Source organism: Triturus cristatus, chromosome 3_2, assembly GCF_964204655.1.
Source record: "Triturus cristatus chromosome 3_2, aTriCri1.1, whole genome shotgun sequence".
NCBI classification, from domain to species: domain Eukaryota; kingdom Metazoa; phylum Chordata; class Amphibia; order Caudata; family Salamandridae; genus Triturus; species Triturus cristatus.
This window is the reverse complement of record NC_140584.1, coordinates 350,355,723-350,382,736: the sequence shown is the minus strand read 5'-3', so window position 1 is coordinate 350,382,736 and position 27,014 is coordinate 350,355,723. Positions and strand designations below refer to the sequence as shown.

The window sequence follows — 27,014 nt, the reverse complement described above, 5'->3', positions numbered from 1 at the left end:
ACAGTCCAGCCCGAACTGCCAAGCCAGGTCCTCCCTGGACTGGAAACAAGCATCCTAGGACCGGTTTCGGGCTTTCAGCCCTCGTCAGCCAGGATAGCTTGATTCCAGTGGCATGGAGAGCAAGGGACTCACGTCTGAGCATACCCTTCCCACTCGGGGTGACCGGTGACCGGTCCTAGGATGCTTGATTCCGGTCCAGGGAAGACATGGCTTGGCAGTTCGGGCTGGACTGTTCCCATGAGGCACAGGGTCAAGACTGATTTGCATATGGCCATGTCTAAACTGGGGTGGTGTAGTGGGCAAAAGAACGATGGATTTAACCCAGATCTCTTGACTGGGGGAGAATGTATGCATTATCAGCATTCCGTCCATCATTTGTTTGTTGTAACGCTTTTCGCCCTAAGTGGGATGGGTATTCCCAGACGTGGGACCCGTGCTCACTACGCCACTGGAGTCAAGCTATCCTGGCTGATGACGGCTGATAGCCAGAAACCGGTCCTAGGATGCTTGATTCCGGTCCAGGGAAGACATGGCTTGGCAGTTCGGGCTGGACTGTTCCCATGAGGCACAGGGTCAAGACTGATTTGCATATGGCCATGTCTAAACTGGGGTGGTGTAGTGGGCAAAAGAACGATGGATTTAACCCAGATCTCTTGACTGGGGGAGAATGTATGCATTATCAGCATTCCGTCCATCATTTGTTTGTAACGCTTTTCGCCCTAAGTGGGATGGGTATTCCCAGACGTGGGACCCGTGCTCACTACGCCACTGGAGTCAAGCTATCCTGGCTGATGACGGCTGATAGCCAGAAACCGGTCCTAGGATGCTTGATTCCGGTCCAGGGAAGACATGGCTTGGCAGTTCGGGCTGGACTGTTCCCATGAGGCACAGGGTCAAGACTGATTTGCATATGGCCATGTCTAAACTGGGGTGGTGTAGTGGGCAAAAGAACGATGGATTTAACCCAGATCTTTGGACTGAGGGAAAATATGTATACATTATCAGCATTCCGTCCATCATTTGTTTGTTGTAACGCTTTTCGCCCTAAGTGGGATGGGTATTCCCAGACGTGGGACCCGTGCTCACTACGCCACTGGAGTCAAGCTATCCTGGCTGATGACGGCTGATAGCCAGAAACCGGTCCTAGGATGCTTGATTCCGGTCCAGGGAAGACATGGCTTGGCAGTTCGGGCTGGACTGTTCCCATGAGGCACAGGGTCAAGACTGATTTGCATATGGCCATGTCTAAACTGGGGTGGTGTAGTGGGCAAAAGAACGATGGATTTAACCCAGATCTCTTGACTGGGGGAGAATGTATGCATTATCAGCATTCCGTCCATCATTTGTTTGTTGTAACGCTTTTCGCCCTAAGTGGGATGGGTATTCCCAGACGTGGGACCCGTGCTCACTACGCCACTGGAGTCAAGCTATCCTGGCTGATGACGGCTGATAGCCAGAAACCGGTCCTAGGATGCTTGATTCCGGTCCAGGGAAGACATGGCTTGGCAGTTCGGGCTGGACTGTTCCCATGAGGCACAGGGTCGAGACTGATTTGCATATGGCCATGTCTAAACTGGGGTGGTGTAGTGGGCAAAAGAACGATGGATTTAACCCAGATCTCTTGACTGGGGGAGAATGTATGCATTATCAGCATTCCGTCCATCATTTGTTTGTTGTAACGCTTTTCGCCCTAAGTGGGATGGGTATTCCCAGACGTGGGACCCGTGCTCACTACGCCACTGGAGTCAAGCTATCCTGGCTGATGACGGCTGATAGCCAGAAACCGGTCCTAGGATGCTTGATTCCGGTCCAGGGAAGACATGGCTTGGCAGTTCGGGCTGGACTGTTCCCATGAGGCACAGGGTCAAGACTGATTTGCATATGGCCATGTCTAAACTGGGGTGGTGTAGTGGGCAAAAGAACGATGGATTTAACCCAGATCTCTGGACTGGGGGAGAATGTATGCATTATCAGCATTCCGTCCATCATTTGTTTGTTGTAACGCTTTTCGCCCTAAGTGGGATGGGTATTCCCAGACGTGGGACCCGTGCTCACTACGCCACTGGAGTCAAGCTATCCTGGCTGATGACGGCTGATAGCCAGAAACCGGTCCTAGGATGCTTGATTCCGGTCCAGGGAAGACATGGCTTGGCAGTTCGGGCTGGACTGTTCCCATGAGGCACAGGGTCAAGACTGATTTGCATATGGCCATGTCTAAACTGGGGTGGTGTAGTGGGCAAAAGAACGATGGATTTAACCCAGATCTCTTGACTGGGGGAGAATGTATGCATTATCAGCATTCCGTCCATCATTTGTTTGTTGTAACGCTTTTCGCCCTAAGTGGGATGGGTATTCCCAGACGTGGGACCCGTGCTCACTACGCCACTGGAGTCAAGCTATCCTGGCTGATGACGGCTGATAGCCAGAAACCGGTCCTAGGATGCTTGATTCCGGTCCAGGGAAGACATGGCTTGGCAGTTCGGGCTGGACTGTTCCCATGAGGCACAGGGTCAAGACTGATTTGCATATGGCCATGTCTAAACTGGGGTGGTGTAGTGGGCAAAAGAACAATGGATTTAACCCAGATCTCTTGACTGGGGGAGAATGTATGCATTATCAGCATTCCGTCCATCATTTGTTTGTTGTAACGCTTTTCGCCCTAAGTGGGATGGGTATTCCCAGACGTGGGACCCGTGCTCACTACGCCACTGGAGTCAAGCTATCCTGGCTGATGACGGCTGATAGCCAGAAACCGGTCCTAGGATGCTTGATTCCGGTCCAGGGAAGACATGGCTTGGCAGTTCGGGCTGGACTGTTGCCATGCGGCACAGGGTCAAGACTGATTTGCATATGGCCATGTCTAAACTGGGGTGGTGTAGTGGGCAAAAGAACGATGGATTTAACCCAGATCTCTTGACTGGGGGAGAATGTATGCATTATCAGCATTCCGTCCATCATTTGTTTGTTGTAACGCTTTTCGCCCTAAGTGGGATGGGTATTCCCAGACGTGGGACCCGTGCTCACTACGCCACTGGAGTCAAGCTATCCTGGCTGATGACGGCTGATAGCCAGAAACCGGTCCTAGGATGCTTGATTCCGGTCCAGGGAAGACATGGCTTGGCAGTTCGGGCTGGACTGTTCCCATGAGGCACAGGGTCAAGACTGATTTGCATATGGCCATGTCTAAACTGGGGTGGTGTAATGGGCAAAAGAACGATGGATTTAACCCAGATCTCTTGACTGGGGGAGAATGTATGCATTATCAGCATTCCGTCCATCATTTGTTTGTTGTAACGCTTTTCGCCCTAAGTGGGATGGGTATTCCCAGACGTGGGACCCGTGCTCACTACGCCACTGGAGTCAAGCTATCCTGGCTGATGACGGCTGATAGCCAGAAACCGGTCCTAGGATGCTTGATTCCGGTCCAGGGAAGACATGGCTTGGCAGTTCGGGCTGGACTGTTCCCATGAGGCACAGGGTCAAGACTGATTTGCATATGGCCATGTCTAAACTGGGGTGGTGTAGTGGGCAAAAGAACGATGGATTTAACCCAGATCTCTGGACTGGGGGAGAATGTATGCATTATCAGCATTCCGTCCATCATTTGTTTGTTGTAACGCTTTTCGCCCTAAGTGGGATGGGTATTCCCAGACGTGGGACCCGTGCTCACTACGCCACTGGAGTCAAGCTATCCTGGCTGATGACGGCTGATAGCCAGAAACCGGTCCTAGGATGCTTGATTCCGGTCCAGGGAAGACATGGCTTGGCAGTTCGGGCTGGACTGTTCCCATGAGGCACAGGGTCAAGACTGATTTGCATATGGCCATGTCTAAACTGGGGTGGTGTAGTGGGCAAAAGAACGATGGATTTAACCCAGATCTCTTGACTGGGGGAGAACTTACATTTTATTGAACAAATTATGGAGACCATATCCTCTAACTGAGACCAACACGCCAACCAGATCGTCCTTGTGGATTTAAAATTCCATTGGAATGACTTAAATGACCCCATTATTAACATCTTTAAGGCCTTCCCTTCGGACCTTAACCTCACCCAATCTTGCAATGGCCTAACAACCAATAGAGGTTCCACCCTTGAACTCATCATCGCCAAGGATAACTTGATACAACATGAATCCATAACACCCTGTGACTTGTCTGATCACTTCTAAGGGCCTTATTACGGCTTTAGTGGTCTTCCAATGGGACTGCCACTGTGGCGGCCCCAAAAACACCGCCAATGCTGTGGTGAGCCCACCGGCCGGATCATGAGTTTAATCCAGGGCGGGCGGGTGGTGTGACTGCGGTCTCATGGCGGCGGCTGTGATAGGTTCATAGGAGAGCCTAAACAGCATACCACCGCCGTGGGAGTCCCTGCAGCACATTCCTGCATGGTGTGGCATGCATCATGTCGTGCATACCACACTGTGCAGGAACAAGGGTGCAATTCCAGGGTGGCACAACATGTGCCCGCCTGCATGCACCTCTTGGCCCAGATTCAGCCCGGGCCCTTTTAGAGCCCCCCTACCTGCATGTCCACCACCCTTTTTATGGCGGGGTCCCCGCCATGAAAAGGGCAGTGGATATGCAGGTCATAATATGCCTGGCGGTGCCAGCATCGGCACTGCCAGCATTTTCAGGCCATATGCAGTTGTAGGGACTCAATATTTTTGTTATCGAAATTAAATTTACAATATTTCTGTTAGTCCATATTTGTTGTCTTGACATTATGTCAGTGATCTGTCTCTACCTGGGCCTATAATGTGACCACATGAAAGGGTCTGGTTCCAGCCAGATAGAATCAAGTTGCATACATAGGCTGAATGGGCATGCAGAGGGCATGTTGGAACAGTACATTGTCCATCTCTTGAAAGATTCTCAGAAACTGTGCATGCTGGTAACATGCCTGGGGCACTGGCCTCATAGCTCTCAGCACAGGTCCGCTCTTGTGCAAGATGAAAAAGGGCTCTTACCCCTCTTGGCAAGAACATGGGATCCACTGAGACTGTATGGTCAGGCATCATCCCTATGGGTTCAGGGGTGTGTTTACAAGGGGAACTGTAGGTCTTCAAGTGCAGGCTTAATGGATTAATTGGTACATTCCTGAGCAACATGTCAGGCTATAGCAAGCAAAACCCACCCAATGTGAGCCCCAAGGGTTATACTTCTCTGACAGCAGTGTAACCTGGTTAGGATGTTATTTTCTCTTAGATGGATTTGAGTTCTAGAGGAAAGCAGCTGCACAGGATAGGTCAATGGCCTGACTGTCATGTGCAGTTGCCAGGAAGTCATGATACAACTAACAAGGTGATTACAAGCAGTTAGGCAGCAGAGCCCACAAGATCTATGAAAAAACAAACACAGAGCCTTAAACTCATGAGCATTCACAGCGACTGGGCCCGTGGACAAATCAATGAGGTTCTAGTCATATTAGCCACAGAGTTAACAGTAAGCACTAAGCCTGTCGAGATGGCATGATGAAGTACAACCTGGAAGCACATTTTCTCGAGTCTATAATGATTAGTCCCATTAGTGATGGCACCCTAATTATGCTTCTTTGATTGACCCAGAAAGCAACATGTACTGGAAGGGTATGCACAGATGCTCCTGGAAGTGTGTACCGGCCTAGTGAATGCATAATAAAGCTACAGTAAGTGGGCCCTGTTGGAAAGTGGATTATTAGTAGTGGCAGATATGTATTTACCACTGGCAATAATACCACTAACAAGTTATAGGGCTCAGAATAGGTCTTAGAAAATGATTCCCATGCTCAACCCTGGTAGCTTGGCTGCGAGGAGGCAGACTTAACTTTAAAGACAGGGATGTGAAGCATTTAAAAACACCATTCAGTAAATAATCAAGACACAACACACAATAAAAATCCAACACCAGTTATAAAAATAAGAATTTTATTTATCTTTAAAATGACACCAAAATGAAACAAAATCCACCATAGGGAGCCAGAGATATGATTTTTTAAAGAATAGACACTTTCAAGTGCTTGGAAACCAACAGTGCCACTTTTGGACATGTGGTTGCCTCTGACAGTGACAAATTCACACTCAGCAACTTTTCTGGAGGAATTCTCATCAGACTCATGCAGCCTCCTCCTACAGGCTTAATTCCATTAGGTACTCCTTCCTGAAGTTCCTCTTGCTGGTCCAAAGTGTCCAAAACACAATCCAGGGATCTGGAATCTCCAAGAGGGTCCTTGAAAGTTTGGGATTCAGTCCCCACAATCCACTTGGACAAACCCCTTACAAATCAACTGATAGTACTCCAGGGTGAGGATTCTTTGTGGTGATGGTCCAGGTGAGATCTGTTAACCTGTAGCTTGCAAGAAGTCCACTCTTTAGTCCTTTTGAATCAGGTTAGATCCACAAGGCTGTAGTTTCAGATGGTGCAAAAGGCGTAATCTTCAGAGTGCAGGGCCTAGTGAATGCACATCAAACTCCTTAGTAGACCCTTCTTGTTCTCTTAGATTTCAAAAAGTAGATCTGAGAGGCACTGCCCCTCTCAGATACTTATTTAGTGTTCTCTGGGGTAAAGCAGGAGAGCACTGCTGTCCAATGAGGTGCAGGGCAACACCCCAGAGCATGACCACTTCCTCCAAAGTGTGGCACAATGATATCCCAAAAAACACTATTCCTCCAAAATTCAATATGTCACAATTTTCAGCAGAGAGAGAAGAACTGGCTAAACACACCCCCAGGATGGCTAATATCCAGAGTCTCTCCCCCTTGCATCTACTCATTCCTTCCAAAAACCAAGCATGCGCTTGGATTCAGAGAGGAGAGTTGTAAATGAAAACTGGTTTCTCTAGATTGTCTCCTCCTTCCCTTGAAGAGCATTATTTACTACTCCCCCCCTGGCTCTGGCGTTCCTATGCCCAGCAAACTCTCCTCCCAGAAAGGCTTCCTAGCCCCAGGGTCATTTATCACCTCTTCGGAGCAGCCCGGCTAATCCACTTATCTCTGAACAATCAAGGCGGAGCACTAGAGGACTGAATTTTGGCTTACAGGCAAGAAAGTCTTATAACTTTTTGTCTGTATGTTTTAGATTAAATTCAACAAAGCTATATTGTGGGATTAGTCATTACCATTCTACTGAATACTATTTTTATGGCTTTTCATTCTCCAGTTATTAATTAATAACCTATTCCAATGTTAACCTATGGGCTGGGGATCTGCAATGGAAAAATGAACTGGGCAATTTCTCCAATACCAGGGCCTATAAAACAGGTGTTATAAGGACCCTATTTATACCTTCAGGACCCACCACCCCTGGAACACCTAGGTAAGACTTTAGGGTTTCTGAATATATCAAGATAGAGCAGATCCTCATTTCACAGTGTTCCTAGCGCAAAATTTGATTTTGGGAAGCACTTTACTACAATGTGGGGAGTGAAATGTGCAATGTCACCAACCCCAAGGCATATAAAAACCTTTTGTAAGAATTCTCCTTATCAGTATCTGACTGCCGTACCCCTGAGACTTCTAGGTAAAATCCTGGGGGTACCTACCATGCCTAAACATTGTAGTGTATTAACTTTAAGTGCCCAAAACACCAAATATGCGTTCGGGCATAATTTGCATTTAAAAGCAGCCCTGCAACACAGGGCTGCTTTTAAACTGACCTCAGGCTTCAGCAGTGCACACATGCAAGAGCAGAAAAGGCTGCTAGCTTCTAAACTGCCTTGCCCTATTCTATACTACGGACTTAAAGGTAGTTTCAACCCCCCTTTCCCTATTATGTACTAGGGCCTTATAGGGGAGGTCATGCCAATCACAGGGTTACCCTAACCCATAGTGTACCCTAGAGTATGTAGGTGTTGTCACTCTATTCTAAGTGTGTCTTCAGTATAGCTCTGCCCCTGGGCCTGGTTAGGCAGAGCCCAGGGTCAGTCAAAGTCCGTTACCACCCGTACCACTTAGCAAAATGGTGGGGGTGTCCAGGGCACAGGATGACTTTACAACAGGCACCCACACCGAAAGAGTAATTATTTTAGGGGGCTTGCAGTGTGAACCCATACCTGGGGAATGAATGCTCTGGGCACAGCAAGCATCCTGTAAAATGTCAGTGGTGTGATAGTTATGGGTTGCAAAAATGGACACTTGCGTGTGGCGCATGCATATGTGAATGTGCTGCAGAGCTGGAAGTGGAGACCCATCCTGCACATGGTATTAGAGGTCACTGGAATCATTCATCCAGAATTAAATAGCTAGTAAATACTGCAGGTGGCAGGCCACCTAGAACATGCTGAAAATTCCTAGAGTTTACCAAACTTAAGCTTATATAGTTAGTTAGCTCAACCTTGAAGTCAATATTAAAATATTGTCATTGCATTATTTGGCAGTATAAGTTTGCCTTGATAATCAACCTGCAGCCAGCATTGATCCAAAACCTATGGTCTCACTAATATTAATGAACTCTTGGTGGGCAAACAGGTAGGAGTCCACCACTTTCACCAACAACTGTAATAAAGGTATGAGTGGACCATTCATTCAGTACATTTTTATTGACCCAAAATATCCATAAGAATCAAAGTAGCCGACCTCGACTGTAAATACTGACCCACCATGGATCACATTGTAAACCGATTCATTCTAGGGAATTCCATTAAATTTAATCTACCATACGGGATAATACTGTCCATTAATCCATGGCAACCTGATTTATAAACTTACCCTATGTTTTTCAACCCTAAGATAGAAACAAGTCACTGTCAACCACATGAAAAAGTATCTTAATTGAGAATATAAATAGATAGTCACGTCAAGTATGGGTCTAGTGGCTCAGTTGACTACTACATCTGCTGCAGGGACCTGTTCGACCTCATGGTCACAGGTTCAAATCCTGGCGGGTCCATTCAGTCTTTCATTCATCTGAGGTTAATAAAATGAGTACCATTGAGTTGGGTAACAATAAACATCTGTTATTCAGCTCCAAGACGCTTATGGGTGAATGTGTGCTTCACAAATGCACATGTTATATTAAGAGATAACTCCTGTAATCCCAAGGATTCTGGATCTGCACAATAATGCAGTAACGCCATAGGCATGATGCATAGATGACGACACCATACGCAGCTACATCTGTACACATGCTGTATGCTGGTGGCCTAAGCATGCTTAAATAAGAAGAAACATTGCACCTTATATTAATTCTGAGACTGCACAATATGTGAAAAGGCAGGAGGGCAGTGAAATGAAGGTTTGATTCCATAAGAATTAAACTAGCGGTCCTCAACTTTAAATACCTTGTAATTCTCTTTCCTTCACCAGAGCTAAATCACTGGACCCTGACTCTACAGACTTACCTAACAATTGAAACCTTGTACCTCTACTTCCTCACAAACTGCTCCTCAACTAGATTGAAATGGGTCACTTGGAACTCTCAATCTCAGTCCAGGTGAGCGGGAAGAGAAATCCTGAGGAATATACTTGTCAGTGTGTGTTTTGCAGTGTACTGTGAGTGTGGTGTTGGATACTTATTATGTAATGCATTGGGGATGATCACCTGTGGTATTGGCTCTATTGTGTAACAGGCTAACAAGACACTAATGTGTTGGGCGGATCGCCACCGACTAGCTGTCTCTGGTGGTCCATCCGTCATTGGAAGCAGTGGTCCGACCTCCGCATTACAATGCAGTTGATCACACCGCTGCAGGTTAGGGGAAAGACCAACACCTCCGACAGGATGGGAGATCCCATCGGGGCAGCGGTCGGACAGATAATTCCCAAATTCTAGCTGTGCCCGCTCTGCTACCGCCGTCAGGATTATGATATCTGTTTCCAACAGCCTTTCCATATCGGCCTTTCTGACATGGAAAGGCTGTCTGAAAGTGACTTTGGGGCCCCTAGCAGGGTCCCTTCGGCCTCCGCTATGAGGCATAGGGGGCACCGTGGGGCATGGATGGTTTAAAAGTGTATTTTCTTCTCTTGATGCTTGTGCTACAGGCCCAGCACAAGATGCAATAGAAAACATACACTTTTTGACCGCTGTGGAGTCGGTCGCATCATAATATGGGAAGTAGGGCTGCCGACTCCTTGTCGGGTGGTCCTGTTTCCGCTACGATATCTATCAGACGCTCATCTGACCGACATCGTAATCAGCCCCATAATAACAGAACATATGTCTTGGCGTCAGGCAGTTACATTGTTGATTTTCTTTGCGTTGCTTGAATTTTCCAAGATACTTTCTTGAGCAACCTGAACGCAAAGGAGGGCCTGTTATGTTCAAACACTATCAGCCACATTACTAACAGATCTAGGAAAAAGTGATAATAGACTGACTACAGGTTGTAGTCTGTAAATTAGGGACTAATGAAAGCCCTGTGACTTTTTAGCACAACAATATGGGCAGTGCTTGAAATGGAAAAACAAAAGTGCAGGTACTCCGTAGCAGAGTACCTGCTTGTTTCTGAGAAGTGCCGGTACTCTCCTCCTCAAAATATAAAAGTACCGGTACTCCGTACCGGAGAGTACCGGACCATTTAAAGCACTGAATATAGGGCAGAAACATGGGGACCAGGGGCAAGATGAGGGAGGCATGCTAAAATTACCTAATGCCACGTCTTCGAAGTTTGTAATCTTGTATAAGTGGAGAGACCTACATAATAAAGGGGTATGATGGCTTCACTTAATAACATTTAAAACAACTCTTCTAACATTCCATAAATATCTCTCACAAGAGCTCTGGAAGTACCCGTCTGGCAACAGTAGCTGCTGGATAATGATTTTGCCCATCCCAAACCAGAACGGATATATATATGCAGATTGAATTGACTCTTTATTTTGGTAATAATACATCCACAAATCAAACACCGACAAAAATGGACACCTCACCAAAGGACAACCAAACTCTTTTGGGCCTCTTTAATGTCCCACGAACATTGGTTTAAGGCGTGCAAAACACTGTGCCCTGAAGAGAGACTCCCCTTCTGAGCTGGATCATCCATTTATAAAGTATTTCATAATATAGAGACTGCGTCCAGTTTGTCATGTTAGAATGGCAGTCATGGATAGTTGTGATAATATTCTCAAGATTCTAGTCACTTCAGGGCAGTGGTTTGCAAACCACCCGAAGGAAATAGCCTTTGCCTTACAATGGATTTAGCTGTCTCTTAGTTTCCTTTACAAAGGGAAAAAAAGCAAGAATCAACCCTGCCTTGACAGTGCAGTCTTGTTACTAAATCTTTAAAATATACCTATGGTTGTCTTTGGCTCCACCCAGTTATTGGCAGTTTGTTGTATCACTGCCTCGGATGTATTGCTGGTATTGCAATGCCAGAGGGACTATATACTACATTTCAAAAGTGTTCGGAATCATCAAACATACAATTCTTTATGCCATATGTACATTGTAAGCAAAAGCAGTACAAAGTGTTCATTCAGTGTGTTCAATGTCGAGGTTTTTAACAAATATATTGTAATTGGAACTTACATTTTTGCCTCCTGAAGCACTTTATACACACTGATAAAGAAGCATTTGCAAAACCAATAATTCTTGCTTTAATATGCCTACAAACGCAGGGACAGCAGCTGGTTGTATTCTTAGGCACATTAAAGACAGATCTTTTGGCTATACAGATGCTTGTTATTCTAACTGAGCTATCAAGCAGTAAAGATGGTTCAAAGAAATAAAGCAAGACTTTTAAGTGGAAGAAAACGTTCCGTGAAGAAGATCTTTCCATTTTAACCAGTCTTATTCCGAACCCGACAGTGTATTTTTCACTGGGAGGTCGACAGTGCATCTTCTAGATCAGTTTGGTACCAGGAAAATAATCCTATTTCATCTGCACGGTTGTTTGGCACACCCTACTGGCCAAAGTGGGGAAGTTTCAGGAAGCGCTATGCGATAGCACTTTTGGTTGTTTGTGACCAGAATATTTATTTCCTTTCCCAACAATCTTTCCGCGCTCTCTCCGTGACTGTGACTGTCCATCGCTCTGCTCTTACGTGCTCCCTTTCTCTCCGTTTCTTTATCGTCCCCCTCTTCTCCTCTCTCACATATTCTTTCCCTGACTCCATTCTCGTTCTCTATCATTCCTCGTCTCTCATTGGCTCTTTCCAACTCTTCCTCACAGCCCTATCAAGTAGTAGGCATCAGGGTTCAGACTAATGCATTTTTGTGCTGTTGTCTCGTTCACCGCACTAAAATGCTAATGACATGCACAATAAAGGTTTTTTTATTAAAACTAATACTGTTTTAAAAACCACTTCACAACTTTTGGATCATCGCTAGTACTGCACAACACATGACTTAACTCCTTGTGTTATGCTTGAAGCGGTAATGTACTTAAGTTAATGCATAGTGCTACTAGGGTGCCGCTCGTAGCCGCAACTGGTGACTCTGGGACCACATACTTCCAAGGATCGACCTGCACACGAGTAAGGTGTTTCTTCTTTGGACTACAGCCACGCTCCAGCGGGACTGCGAGGACCAGCATTCTGAGAGCTTGACACAGCTGGTGCCTCTTCCCGCATTACTTCTGCCCTCCTACGCCTTTAAAATTGCTCGCGGCCCCCGCTTCGCGGGAGCCGCTCCTAGCAGCAACTGGTGACTCTGGGACCACATATTTCCAAGGATCGACCTGCACACGAGGAAGGTGTTTCTTCTTTGGACTACAGCCACGCTCCAGCGGGACTGCGAAGACCAGCATTCTGAGAGCTTGACAGAGCTGTTGCCTCTTCCCGCATTACTCCCGCCCTCCTACGCCTTTAAAACTACGCCCTTTGGACGCAACACGGGACGCGCGCGGGCGGATGCCGGGCTAAGCCCGGCTAAGGGCGGGCCCGTCTGAGGCCGTCCGAGGCCGATCGAGGTCGGGCTGGGCAACCTCTCGTAGGTTTGATATTGGGATGAGAACTTCAGTAGTTGGTTTTTGTACTGTAAGCTATTTATTCCCAACTAATCACTTGAGTATTCAGTTTGCATTTTATTTTGTGGCTGACAGGGTCGTAAATGGCATCCCGATCCGGGAAGGGCAGAAAGGTGACTCTTTCTACCAATGGGGGGGGCGGCTACTGGTACTATCGATCAGTTTATTAAAAGAGCAACAATGGTATTGGAAAAGGAAATAGCTCTTACGGAGAAACGTTTGTCTTTAGATCTGTTAACGGGGAGGCGTTCATCGTTAGGCCCCATAGGATCAGCGTTAAGCCCTGGAAAACAACAGGTACAGAAAGATTCATTAGAGGTTTGGAGCCCTAGTTCAGGTCTTCTGTTGCTGGGGTCTGAAAATCCTGTGGTTTGTCCTCCATCGAGCTTAATAGGAGGGAGTACTGCGCCTAGTAGCACACGACCAGGGGTCTCTGAATCTCTATTGTCACATAATTCCGTACCCAAAACCCAAGACGTGGAATTTCCCGGAAGCAATAAGACCAAGGTTAACATAGCCCTGGGAAAAAGGAAAAGAGGGGATGGTCCCCAGAAGGAAGGTTCTGCTAAAATATTTAAAAAGAATGGGCTTAATCGGGCCTTACTCCATCCATTGCAGCCACCTAGTCTGATTACACCAACCCCCGACAATAATCAATCGTCCAACTCTGGTAGGGCTAACGAGGGGTTATTAGAAAATATAGAGAAATTGGTTAGATCATTGGTGCTACCTCTCCTAGAAAGAACAAAGATTATTAATACTAAACTCGATCAACTTGAGAAGTTCGTTTTAGCTAACTCAAACATGCTGGTATCCATTGAGAAAGGTATGACGAACCCGAGCACTGATGTCCCTGTTACCCCTGTATCAGGGCTCGTTAGTAGTGGTAAGGCACCTCAGCAAGTTATCTACGACAGGGCTGACAGTCAAAAGTCAGTATTACGGGTTGAGAGACGCACAGTAGAGAGTAATTTACCGCCTTAAATCAGGTGCGGGATACGGGAGTAGGTGAGGTGTTAAGACCCTTTACCATGTTGTCTGCGCAGAATGTGGAGAGACAGTTAAAAGGCCCCTTACCATCGAGAGACATGATTACAACCCAGCGGTTGCTTTGTATTAATCTCCCCCGAGAGGTTGAACTGTACACGGTCATATTGGCGGGAGTTCCTGTAATTAAGACAGAAAAACTGGAATCGTATATGGAGTTAAAAAACAACGTCATGCATTGGCTAAATACGAACAGACCTCTCCCTTCCTCTTTTACCACAGAGATCTTAAATGTGAGACGGGTGAGTTGGGTGGGTACCAGAGCAAACGACATAGTGGGCGATTGTGTAATCGTTAATTTTAGAAATCCGTGGGTAGTTGAGTATATATGTAGTGAGTCAAGGATGGGTAGTGTGGGAACTATCCAATCACTAGGTCTACACTACTTCTATGGCTTGAGGCAATGCTCTTTCCTTCGCCCAAACAATACCTACAGGGAGAGACTATATGGCCCTAGTCGGCCCACCAGGGATGAGCACTTTTTCCATCTATCAAATAGATACGAATCATTGTTTGGCCTAGAAGGGGTGGATTGACTCACAAGCATATATTGTGGGTGTTCTGAGGCCCAGGAAAAGGAGGGGGATCAAAATGAAGGTCATCTTAGTTGGGTGGCGGTTGATACTGCAGGGGGGATATCTGTGGAAGGTAATGCAGCCGGTAGTGGCACAGAATGTTGTGCTCTCCCGGGTTTAACTTTAGGTACTTCAACTAGAGGGGCTTTATTGGAGAGAGGGAGGACAACTGGCTTTAAGTCTGTGGCGATTGATCCAACTAATTCAAATACGCCTGCTAAACGGGCTAATTTGTTGAAAATAGTTTCGTGGAACATTGCTGGGCTGAGAAGCAAACTTGCTATAGTCGAGTGGTGTGATTTTGTGGACACTCACGATATTTTGATCTTTCAAGAGAGCTGGGCTTCCGACCCCATTCATCGCCTGGGATTTCTAAATTTCTATAAACCGGCTTTGAAAGGCAAAAGAGGTAGACCATTAGGTGGCCTAACTATTTGGGTCAGGCAATCGCTTAACTTTAGGCTATCCGAAGTAGTGGTGGATAGTCCAGACATACTTGTGATTAAGTTTTGTAGGCCCAACCATCAGGAGATTATTATCACCAACATCTATGTCAGAGGCCAGCCAGGTGGAAGGAGTTCGGGAATTACTAATGAACTGGACCTTATTCTCAAATCTGTGGGGTCGGAAAGTATAGTGATTGTGGCAGGGATCTGAATTGCACTTTTGAACCCTTAGCCCTTGAGGGGGATGACATTTTTGCAGCCGAGGACGCTCAGTGGGATATCCCCTACCTTGACATAGATCCGATAAAAAAGTGGTCAGAGGCTGCTCTACAGTGGCTCGGTCTGTGTCTCGAGTGGGGGTTGAGAGCTGTCAACGGCCGGTCTAGTTCTGATAAAATTGGACGAGTAACTTTTGATAATGGTATTCATTCTAGTCGAATTAACTATATCTTATTAAAAGTAGAGCACTGGTCCCTTATGGAGGACATGATAATATCTGCTCGCCCAGAGAGTGATCACAACCCGCTCCTACTTGGCCTGAAAATTGAGGGTGACACGGAGAGCGTTAGTATGCAGGAGATTATCACTGCAGATGTTCGCATTACTAATGATAGGCATAGAGTTCGGTGGGAGAGGGTAGCTGTCGATTCTCAGACACTAGCTAGTATCTCCCAAAAAGTTTCCAACACTTTGGAGGCATTTGAGACACTGGCAACCATGAAGATGGGTTTATGTCCGTTAGTGCACTTCACGAGCAGTTGTTCGGGGTTTTGAAATCCTTTTTTTCTAAGAGTGGCAATCTCGGTAAATCCGCCTCTTTTAAATCTGGGATTTCATGGTACAATAAATTGCGCCATTTGGCATATGGCTCTCTGGTTAAAGCCATAAAATCACGATTTATCGAGAATGTCAGGCTTGCTAGGCTAGAGTATAAGAAAACCCTCAAATATGCCAAGAGGGATTGGGACGATCAACACTGGCAGGTTTTATTGGAGGCCAGGAGGTCAAGAAATCAGACCAAGTTTTGGCAGGTAGTTAAATGGGGAAACACAGTGGTTTCACAAGTCCCGGCAAACCACGTGTCTGCTGATAATTGGGTCGATTATTTTGGATCACAGTTTCGGGGTCTGGAAATAGAAACAGTCCCGATCTCTGTCGATCCTCCACTAAGGGAAATGCCCCCGTGCGACCCCCTTGTGTTCGACAGTAAAGAGGCTGAAAGTGCACTTAAGTTGGCACAAGGTGGTAAAGCCCCCGGCATGGATTGCATTCCGGAATACTTATTTAAACATGATACTCATAATTGCGTGCCCTATATTACTTTTCTGGCCACTGCAATAGGGAAGGGATGTATGTCGTTACAACGCACACTTTTACAACGCATGCACTTACAACGCATTTTTTACAACGCACAATCCATTACAACGCATGACATTACAACGCAGGACACTACAACGCATTTTTAAAAACTACCTTTACAACGCATTTCCATTACAATGCATACTACCTTTACAACGCATACCATTACAACGCATAATATTAAATTGCATTTAAGGTAAGTATTAGATAGTATAGGGGTAAAAATTACTATTCTAACTCCAGGGGGTGCAACAGTAGGGTAAGTGTTGGATAGTATAGGGTTAAAAATTACTATTCTAACTCCAGGGGGTGCAACAGTGGGGTAAATGTTAGATAGTATAGGGGTAAAAATTACTATTCTAACTCCAGGGGGTGCAACAGTAGGGTAAGTGTTGGATAGTATAGGGGTAAAAATTACTATTCTAACTCCAGGGGGTGCAACAGTAGGGTAAGTGTTGGATAGTATAGGGGTAAAAATTACTATTCTAACTCCAGGGGGTGCAACAGTAGGGTAAGTGTTGGATAGTATAGGGGTAAAAATTACTATTCTAACTCCAGGGGGTGCAACAGTAGGGTAAGTGTTGGATAGTATAGGGGTAAAAATTACTATTCTAACTCCAGGGGGTGCAACAGTAGGGTAAGTGTTGGATAGTATAGGGGTAAAAATTACTATTCTAACTCCAGGGGGTGCAACAGTAGGGTAAGTGTTGGATAGTATAGGGGTAAAAATTACTATTCTAACTCCAGGGGGTGCAACAGTAGGGTAAGTGTTGGATAGTATAGGGGTAAAAATTACTATTCTAACTCCAGGGGGTGCAACAGTAGGGAAAGTGTTGGATAGTATAGGGGTAAAAATTACTATTCTAACTCCAGGGGGTGCAACAGTAGGGTAAGTGTTGGATAGTATAGGGGTAAAAATTACTATTCTAACTCCAGGGGGTGCAACAGTAGGGTAAGTGTTGGATAGTATAGGGGTAAAAATTACTCTATTATGCGTTGTAATGGTATGCGTTGTAATGGTAGTATGCGTTGTAATGGAATGCGTTGTAAAAGTAGTTTTTAAAAATGCGTTGTAGTGTCATGCGTTGTAATGTCATGCGTTGTAATGGATTGTGCGTTGTAAAAAATGCGTTGTAAGTGTAGTGCGTTGTAAAATTTGCGTTGTAAAGGTTGTTCCCCATAGGGAAGGGTGCACCAATCCCGGATTCGTGGCGAGGCAACGAGATATTGCCTATATTTAAAAAGGGTGATCGACCAGTCCCGGCGAATTATCGCCCTATCAGTTTAATAGATGCCATCCAGAAAATCATAGCTAGGATGGTGCTGGCCAAGATACAGGCCTGGATGGAACAGGAGAATGTTCTGTCCCTGTTACAGGCAGGCTTTAGATCTTGTGTCAGCACGATTGATCAGGTGTTTAGATTTATTTTAATTAACTGGAAGGTTGTCATCCTGGGTGGTGGAACTATATATGCAGCGTTTGTAGATTTAAAGTCTGGTTTTGACTTAGTCCCGAGAGTTAAGTTATGGGATGCATTAGGCAATATGGGGATGCCACGTGAACTCCTAGATGTAGTGATTAGACTTCACTAGGCAAACTTTGCACAGGTTAGATGGGGCAAACAGGGGCAGGTAACGGAAGGATTTCCCGTCACCCGGGGTGTACGTCAAGGATGTGTACTAGCACCGACCCTGTTTTTATTAGTTATTAACAGGGTCGTGCAGTACTTTGTAGATTTTCCAACGGGTGCCCCCGTCTTAGGAGGCACCAAGTTCCCGCTTCTTATCTTTGCGGATGATACCCTAATCTTATCGAAAACTAAGATGGGTCTTCAGTCCGCACTGAATAGGTTTGAGGATTTTTGCCATACAAATGATTTACAGGTCAATGTATCTAAGACTAAATTTATGGTTTTGACGAAAAACAAGTCTTCGTTGAATCATGTTAGTATGTATGGATGTGAGTTAGAGCAGGTAAAAGTTATGACCTACTTGGGGGTTGTGCTGGAAAATAGGCTTAGTTGGAAACCACAGCTTGATGTACTCTCACTGAAGTTTGCACAGTTGACCGGGTGCTTAGTCAAGGAGCAGAGGTCAGCCATGACTAAAAGGATAGGTCCTGCCCTAAAAATTTATCATGCCAAAATAAGCTCAGCGATCCTGTATGGCGCGGACCTATGGGCTTTCTCGGACCTTTCATCGTTAGTGAGAGTCCAAAACAAATTTTTACTTAACCTGGTAGGTCTACCCCAATCTAGCCCCATGATGCCTTTGTTACTTGACTTGGGGTGCCACTCTATTGATGATGTGGCACGATTTAGAACAGTAGCTTTATGGAGGAGAATGTGGACTACTCCTGAATTGATGTCTTTTGCTAATGAAATACTGGACATAAGATCCATAGTTGGGTCAGGAAACATTCCCTGGTTTAGGAATGTAAGAATATTATTGGAAAATATGGGCTTAAGCCATTTGTGGTTAGAACCCAATACCTGTGTTTTTCCATCGAAAAAGGACTTTAAAGATCTTTACTGGGCCACAGTGAGACAACAACTCATAGTCCAGACTGATATCACTTCCTTATCTGGTAGGTTTTTGGAACATAAACTCGACCCCTTTTTTGAGGAATACTGGGATATTATTACAAAGAGCGGCGATAGGAGGTTATATCACCAGTTTCGGGTCGGGTCGCTCCCATTGAGATCATTTACCTGCAAATGGAAAGGACAGACTAATGAGTTTTGCCCTTGGTGCACCAATCAAAAAGAGTCAATAGGTCACGTGTTATTTGTTTGCCCAGCGTACTCAGCCCCACGGTGCAAATGGCTAAAACCTACTTGTAGCAATATGAGAACTCGGGTGGGATCGGTTGCCATACGTATCTTGAAGGCCAACATTACAGAATTGGTGGTTATAGCTGTTGCAAAATTTTTGGGCTGGGCATGGTCTATTAGGGCTAGGCACACATTAAGATAGTTGTAAAGAGTATGATATTAGTTTTTAGGAAGTCCTTAGTACGTCTTCATTTCGTTTTGAATTTGTGTGTAAAATAAATTATCAAGTTTGATACCTTTGTAGTTCATATGGATGTAAACTGTGTTATGGGATTAACTTAATCCTTTATGGAAAAATTTATGTCCAGTATTTATTGCAACGGTTTATGGATTTTAACAGTTTTTAACATGTGTAATAATTTGTGGTTTAAGTATGATTGTCTTTTATGATGAAATAATTCGAAATAAAGACGTATGAACTGAACTGCATAGTGCTACAATGTGAGTTCTTAAGCACCATATTGAATGTGTTTCAATACTTCTGAGACATACTGTGTAGGTCTGGCTATTGTCATACCTTGTGTGATCAACAGAAAAAAAGCTTTAAGAAACACAACTGACAGAGACTTTGGCTCCTCCCACATGTTTACCTTGATTACAGCATTTGATTGGGCAGAACCTGTCTGTTGCTTCCAAGAAAGAGTGCAGTGCATGTTGCACTTCTATTGACTCCTGAGTTGTGTTCCCTCGCCTAACAGGGCTGCCCCATTAAAGATGCAATAACATGTCAGTGTGCTAGAAGAACACCCCTTCACAATGTTGTGATAGTATTGGCTAACACTATTGCTCTGTGAGCAAGCAGCAATATAACTGATAGAAGTATCGGTGAATAGAGCTTCTCATCAAGGGATTTCCCCCATCCAAAATGGTGCTATGTCCAGCGTGATGATGCAGCGGCATATGAGCCTGTTTGCTTTTTCTTCCCCATTTGCAGTAGACATTATAAACAAAAAATGTATTTTGTCGGGCCTTCCTTGCACTCCAGAGGTGCTGCTCACTCCAGTCTTAGCCTATGTTCCTCATTCCGGTCCCTCCTCCTACACCAATCTACAACCTCCCTTCACTCTCCTCAACTTCACTGACTCCTCCATGGACTGCTCCCATCTCACACACCAGCCAGCTGTAGCCTCAGCACAATCTCTCCTCCAATACCAACCCCCGCAGAGCGCTATTGCAGGCCTGGATGTTGGTCTCCACCATGGCTTCAGAAGCAGCAAAAACAGCATGTCTTGTCACAGGTAACTACCCCACCTTTCTTCACAGTGGCTGTTATGAAGGCCAATGGGGCTCAGTGCTGTGCCAACAAGTACCTCTTGAGCTGAAAATCCTTCCCCACATGCACCACACCATTAGCCTGCAGTACCAGTCAACTCCCACACCAGATCACAGTTCCAGTTGCAGTGCTTCATCTTTAGCCTATTGTGCTGCTCCCCGTCCTGCTGCCTTTGTCGGCTTTCACCACTCCCTGATGGCTGATTACCACTTCCTAAGACTGATCCTGGCTCTTCACCAGCCCCCACAGCCCCAGCTTTACTTCCTTTCCCTTACCATTGCACAGTACACTCTACCCTCTTGTATTGCACTTGCAGTTACGGATGGAACAGAATAAGCATCCAGTACTGTGGGAAGGATAGTTATTTTGTGAATGCATTTGTAGACGTGTGTATTTCCACACATGTTCGGTAGTTCAATGTTTTCAGTGTTAGAGGGGTGGTCAGGAAGTGCTGAGTGACGGTGAGTGGTGTGAATGCAGGATGAGCAGTGTGAGGGCAGGGTGAAACGAATGCCTGTGGAAGTGTAGGGTGAGAGGTGTGAGGGCAGGGTAAGTGGTGTGCCCCTGGGAAAACTTGGTGACCGGCTTTCTATTGTGAGTGGATAAGGAGAGTAAAAGGTGAGCCTGTGTGAGTGGAGAATGACTTCTGAACCTAGGTGAGTGTAGTGTGAGCTGTGTGAATGCATGAGGATGTATCTCTAGACACTCTAAGTACTCCACCTTATCCTTGGCAGTTGGCAAGGGGGATTCAGGTGTAATATGAACAATGTTTATCGAAAATGATTGTGCAACAAAATGTCAGCCTTTAGGACATGCCAAAAGTTGGTTTTCTAGTGGTGAATGAGTCACCGAAGGACCGAGCCAGATGCTGAGCTCTGGCTCAGGAAAAAGTAATGTTGGAACTTTGGTCCAAGACTGCATGTGGGTTTTGCCACCCACTCCCTTATTTCAGTCACCGAGACCCTTGCCCTTCATCTAGTGGCTAAATTTTGCACCAGAAAACCTGGTTTCAAACACAGTTTACCTGCTAGACAAAATCTGTTTTACCCTAGGCAATTATCTTATTACACTGTGCCTACATGTCTTCTATTGCCCCTTTTAAGAGTACCTTAAAGATAACTCAATTTAGGATGTGCCCTCTATAAAAACTTCCCTTTTATATGTTTTAATAGACTTTAATGTTGCTCCATCTGGTATAAAATTCCAAGCAGAGTTCGCATGAGAACTGACTTGTTTCTTGTTTTACTCCTAGCCAGGGCCACTGGAATTGTGCGGCCAAGGAGGAACAAATAATGCAGCAGTACTGACTAAAGAATGTGTCAACAAAAGGCAAATTATGGTGCATTTTGCAGCACATTTTGTGTTAATATTACCTGATTTTTTTGTCCTTTTTACACATGGAAACACTGTCCCTGAAAGATTGCACTTTATTACTACCAATTTAACATCAATATACAGCATTAAGCAAATAAAATATGATTATTCAATCTTTGTGAAGGGGCTTCCAGAGCGCAGGAACCGTATCCCCAAGTGTTTAGTAAATGTTGATCCATTTGAGCTAGAAACTATTTTTTTGCCAAAATCTACAGATTATGCAGCAGGCGAAGGATTATGTGGCAAATGTGGCAAATCCAAAATTATTTGAAAAACGCTTGAATCGAGTAGTTCCAGTGGCCCTGCTAATAGCATCCCCACTGCTGGCATGAATGTTTCAAAGTTTACATTTGGAAACTGTGAATTCTAATAAATGTCAGCCAATGCAGAAATTAATTTTAGTGTTCTTAAGTGAAACGCTTCCAAGTTAAAGAAATATGCTTTTGAAATGTGAGTCCTTGGAACATTTTGTAATGACCAATTATATACTACATAGAGGGCTCAGTTCCTGTTTTGGAGTTTTGAGGCAATGGCTGGGCACTTTATATTAATGTGGTACATGCCCACGTTTATAGTGTACATAAAATCCTTTCTTCCTTTCTCCCACTCTGGCAGCAGCAGTCTATAATGAGTGGGGACAGCAGGTGCGGCGGTAGCAATAACACCCAAAGACCTGTGAACTGATAAATGGTCTTTTGAGGATCTGTGAAGTACTTTGCATGAGGTCGAGTCTGAGTCGTCAGCCCCTGCCCAGACCCAGCCCATGACAGCTGATGAACTGCCTTTGCACTCCACTGCCCAGGCTACTGGAGTTGATAGGAGCGTGGAGGGATGGCTAAAGCTCTTTCAGCCTTATGGGCGTTGCCCTCCTAGCCTTACAGTTCCAGTGTGAGCTAAGATTGTTCTTTCTATGCTGCTTGTGATTGGTTTTATGTGTGATGGAAGACTGCATTGATGCTGCTCACTTTCCGCATCATCTTTCTATAAGAGTAGGATACTGCCTTTATCAAGAACAACACACTGACCATTCATTTAATTTTGGATGGTCTGGTCAGGGGTGAGTAGTTAAATATGAATGAATGTAAAGTCCCCAGCATTCTTTTTCAACATTTAATTCTATCTCTTTTGATTAATATTTATTTTCAAATAATTTAGACAGACATAAATTACTTTTTAACCGATGTCTTCTTGTGTTTAATCTTTTCATTTTATATTTCACAGGAGAAAAATACTGGATTTTTCTGACTTTGCAAATTTGTTTACTGGCATTGACATAAAAATGCCAACTGGGGAAGCTAGTATTATTGCTGTCAGCAGTTCTGAGCGGGGTGATACACACCACAACTGTTATCTGATACATTCACACATAATATTGCCTCCTATCTAATTAGGTAGCATTAGTGAAGCTCAGTATTAAATTTAAATGCACCAGTTGCATGGGTCTTTTGTGTTTGAAAATACCTCACTAATTTCCTCTTAACATTTTTGGATGAGGACCAATGTGGGCCAAATTTCAAATTTTTGCCCAAGACCTCACAAAAGCCTGATATCAACTTCTAGTGGCTGAGGTTAATTCGATCATTCTTTCCAACACCTAGTTATTTTTGCAGTAGATGCGCTAAGTGCAATAGGCAGACCCAGATGTGGGCCCTGTACTCACTGTGCCATAGGACACAATCTATAACTCACTGATGAGGCCTAAGCTCTGGCTTGGCAGTTCAGACTGGAGCCGACTCAAGCCTGATTAGCTTAAGGCAAGTCTCTGTCTAGAATGGCACAGTGGGCGAACAACTATGGTCTGGAATATCACTCAGAGCGATCACCAGTGGCTAAGATTACTTCAAGCATTCCTTCTATGACTTTGTTGTTTTTGGAGGAGACTCCCCAAATGTGACAGACATGCCCAGATGTAGGTCCTGTGCTCACTGTGCCATAGTACTCAAGCTATACTTCGCTGATGAGACCTAAGTAGGTCGAAACTAGTCTGGGGTATTTTTCTCCCATCTGGACGGCATCTGGTCTGGCAGTTTAGGCTTCCTATCGGAGCAGAACCCAGACTAGTTTGCATAAGGCGTGCCTTTGTCTAGATTGGCACAGTGGGTGAAAAATGATGGTCTGGAATGAGGCCTGTTTTTCCAATACAACTTTAACACATTCAGATCCATCTAATTTATAAAAAATTCATGAAATGACAAAAAATCATACCGGCTGATCTCTAGCGTCAGCACACCAAACTCGTGCCTCATCCTGTATTTCCCAGCAGGAGCCAGCCTGAGTTCAATCGGGACTCCATTTTTATACCTTAGACAAGGAACGAAAAACACAGTTTAGTTTCATTAGGGATGTTATTATTGTTTTAAATAGTCCTGTACAAACTATCAAATGGAACTGTTAATCGTTTAAGAAGTTTGCAGTCTACACTATGCAAATTATTTATTTGTCTGCTTTCTTTATCAATAATAAAGCTACATGGTCTCATTCACAATGTCTAGTAAATACACTTAACAATGACATGAAACTGCATTTAGTTGATTCTCCTAACGCAATTGCAAGGGGTTTTATACTTCATTTGTTACAGTGACACAGAACTGTTCTACTAACCTGGTCAACATTAACTGCGATATTTTGATCGTAAAACCACATATCAGTTACCCTTTTAGCAGTTCAATATATTATCTCACGACTTTTAACCAGATGAGCATTGTAACTAGAAAAAAGAGCAAAGGTGGAACACAATGACAGCAAACTGGGTATGTTATTAGGCTACACCGAACACGGATATCCAAGAAATATGACTTGACCTGCCTATTATCTTCATATTTATAATGATTACATATTAATGTTCATTTTTTTCCTTCATTTTGAAAATGCTCTCAATCTTTTCGTTAGTGATATATTACATTGGACTGATTTAGATAGGAATAAAGATTATGTAGTACAATTAATGTCAAGACTACATTCATTTATTCTTCCAATGGGATCAGTTTGATACTGAAAGGCAATTCTGAATCATCATGTGGCCAAACTATTGTTGGTTTTATACAGTTAAAAGAAGTTGTTAGAAATGGGATTTCTGGTTGGCTAGGGCAGGTGCCTAAGCCAGGCAAAACCACCATTCTAGTCAGGGCAAGGGAGTTACATGCTGAAGATAACCCCTGCTCACCCCCTTGGTAGCTTGGCACGAGCAGTCAGGCTTATCCCAGAGGCAATGCGTAAAGCGTTTGCGCAACACACACACAGCCGCGGGAAACATGGCGGCCGCAAGGTAAACGGTCGCGGGCCGCCGGAGTAAGGAATGCGGCGGTTTGAGAGATTGAGAGACAAGCATGTAGGCATGTAACTTCCCCTCCCGACCCCCAACCCGCAAAAAATACCGTAACCGAGACCCTCTCCCGAGTTGCAGGGGATCTATGCAGCTTTGTTTGGCATCATGCGGGAGCCATTGGAACCACCCGCTGGCTGGAGACGCTGCCTCGACGTGGAGCAGAGCGGCTGTGCAGCTGAGGTGTGCATGGGCTGTTCGCGTCCTTGCACGCAGCGGCAGAGGCAGCACAGGTTGGTCGGATAGAGGCGATCCAGACGACCCAGACGGAAGGAATTCAGAGGTATGAGAGTGCAGGCTGGAGGCAGTATCTGATGGGAGAGGAGGTGTAGCCTCCCAGCCTATGCATGGAAACCAGAATCAGCAGGTCAGAGACTTAGGGTATTTTAGTGAGCAGGGGAGAGCTCGTATGGAGAAATCTGCAGTGCCTTCTGGTAAATCCGGTGCCCTGCCAGAAAAAATATCCAGGTATTCTCTACTCACTCGTGCAGTGGGAAAACTCGGGGTAAGCCCTGACCTATATGCATCTACGGCTGTAGAGGTCCCAACTGAGTCTGTCGCGAAAAAGGCTATGCAAGTTAAAATGTTAAAAATGGGCAGGCCGGCAAAGCAAAAGGGAAAGAGCCCCCGAGGAAGGGGGAAAAGAATCTCGCATCCCCAGGTTAGGGTAACTCCCTCCCTTAAAACCTTCTATAAAGTTATCTCGCATTCTACCTCAATGAGGATGGGTAGGGAGGAATCAACTGCTAGGACCCAGTGGGAATTGGGGAGAGGAGAAGTTGCGGGTGAAGCCTCAGAAAAGCCTATCCGAGCACAGGTAGACGAAGGTGGTGAAGAGGCAAGCAGTGGCCACGGAGTATCAACCGGAGTTGTCTTTCAGTTGTCAACGCAGAATAGGTTCACCGGCCTCGAAATGGAGGAAGATGTCGAAGATGGAGAAAGCCCTACCCAGGAGGACCATCCTGAGTCAGCACCAGTAACTGCGGCTGAGATTAAAACTGGGACTGTGAGACCAAATTTACACACGGATACCCTCTTGGCCTCCATACTCCTGGGATTAAAAGAGGAGATTAGCTCCGGGTTCAAAAAGTCGGAAGCAAACCAAGCCGATATACAAGCTTCTTGTATTTCCTTGGCACAGAAACTCGATGAAGTCGCAATACGCACCAAAGCGTTGGAGTTGGAGGTAGGGGTGATGAGACACAATATTGCCAAAAATACTGGGGGGCTGGTAGCGTTCGCCAGGGAAAACACAGGGCTCAGGGCAAATTTGGAGAGAGTAGAGAACCACGCCCAGAGAAACAACCTGAGGCTCTTAAACATCCCGAGGCGGAAGAAGAGACAGACATTAAGGCTTTTGTAATTAAACCTCTTCATGAGACTGCTCTAAAAGATAGGCCAGATATTAATCTAGATAGCGAAGTACAGCATGTACATCGTGATCCCTTCAGACAAAACCCCCAGAGGCAGAAGCCAAGGAAAATTCTCATAAATGTTCTCTCGTACACTGTGAAAGAATCAATATTGACAGCTGCCCTGAGAAATGGCCCATATTAGTTTCAGAATTTTTCTTTTAGTATCAGGTCTGATGTCTGCCGAGCCACAGATTTGAAAAAATGGGAACTTGAAAAAAAAATGGATGAATTGAACAAACTTGAAGCCAAGGCTCAATTGAAATTTCCGGCAATGCTTCGTGTAATGTGTGATAACCAAATGCGAAATTTTAGGTCAGTGGAAGAGGCGGAAGACTTAATAGCCACTATAAAGAAGCGGGGCACTTTTTGACATTTTTGAAATTATTGGAAGTTATGCAGGACACCCCATACAATTGAGTAATTTTGTATAACTACATGAATGAAATAATTGGAGGAACACCTTAATATGCCTCGGGGGGGGGGGGGG

At 45.1% G+C, this 27,014-nt stretch overlaps 1 protein-coding gene across 1 annotated transcript in view; it reads right to left on the bottom strand.

Moving 5' to 3' along the window:
- Window positions 1-27,014, bottom strand: part of MYOM3 (myomesin 3) — a 508,088-nt gene that overhangs the window by 311,641 nt on the left and 169,433 nt on the right. Inside the window, exon 6 of the mRNA XM_085647857.1 lies at window positions 23,996-24,091. Within this exon, the coding sequence (XP_085503983.1) occupies window positions 23,996-24,091 (96 nt within the window). The remainder of the gene's footprint in view (window positions 1-23,995; window positions 24,092-27,014) is intronic.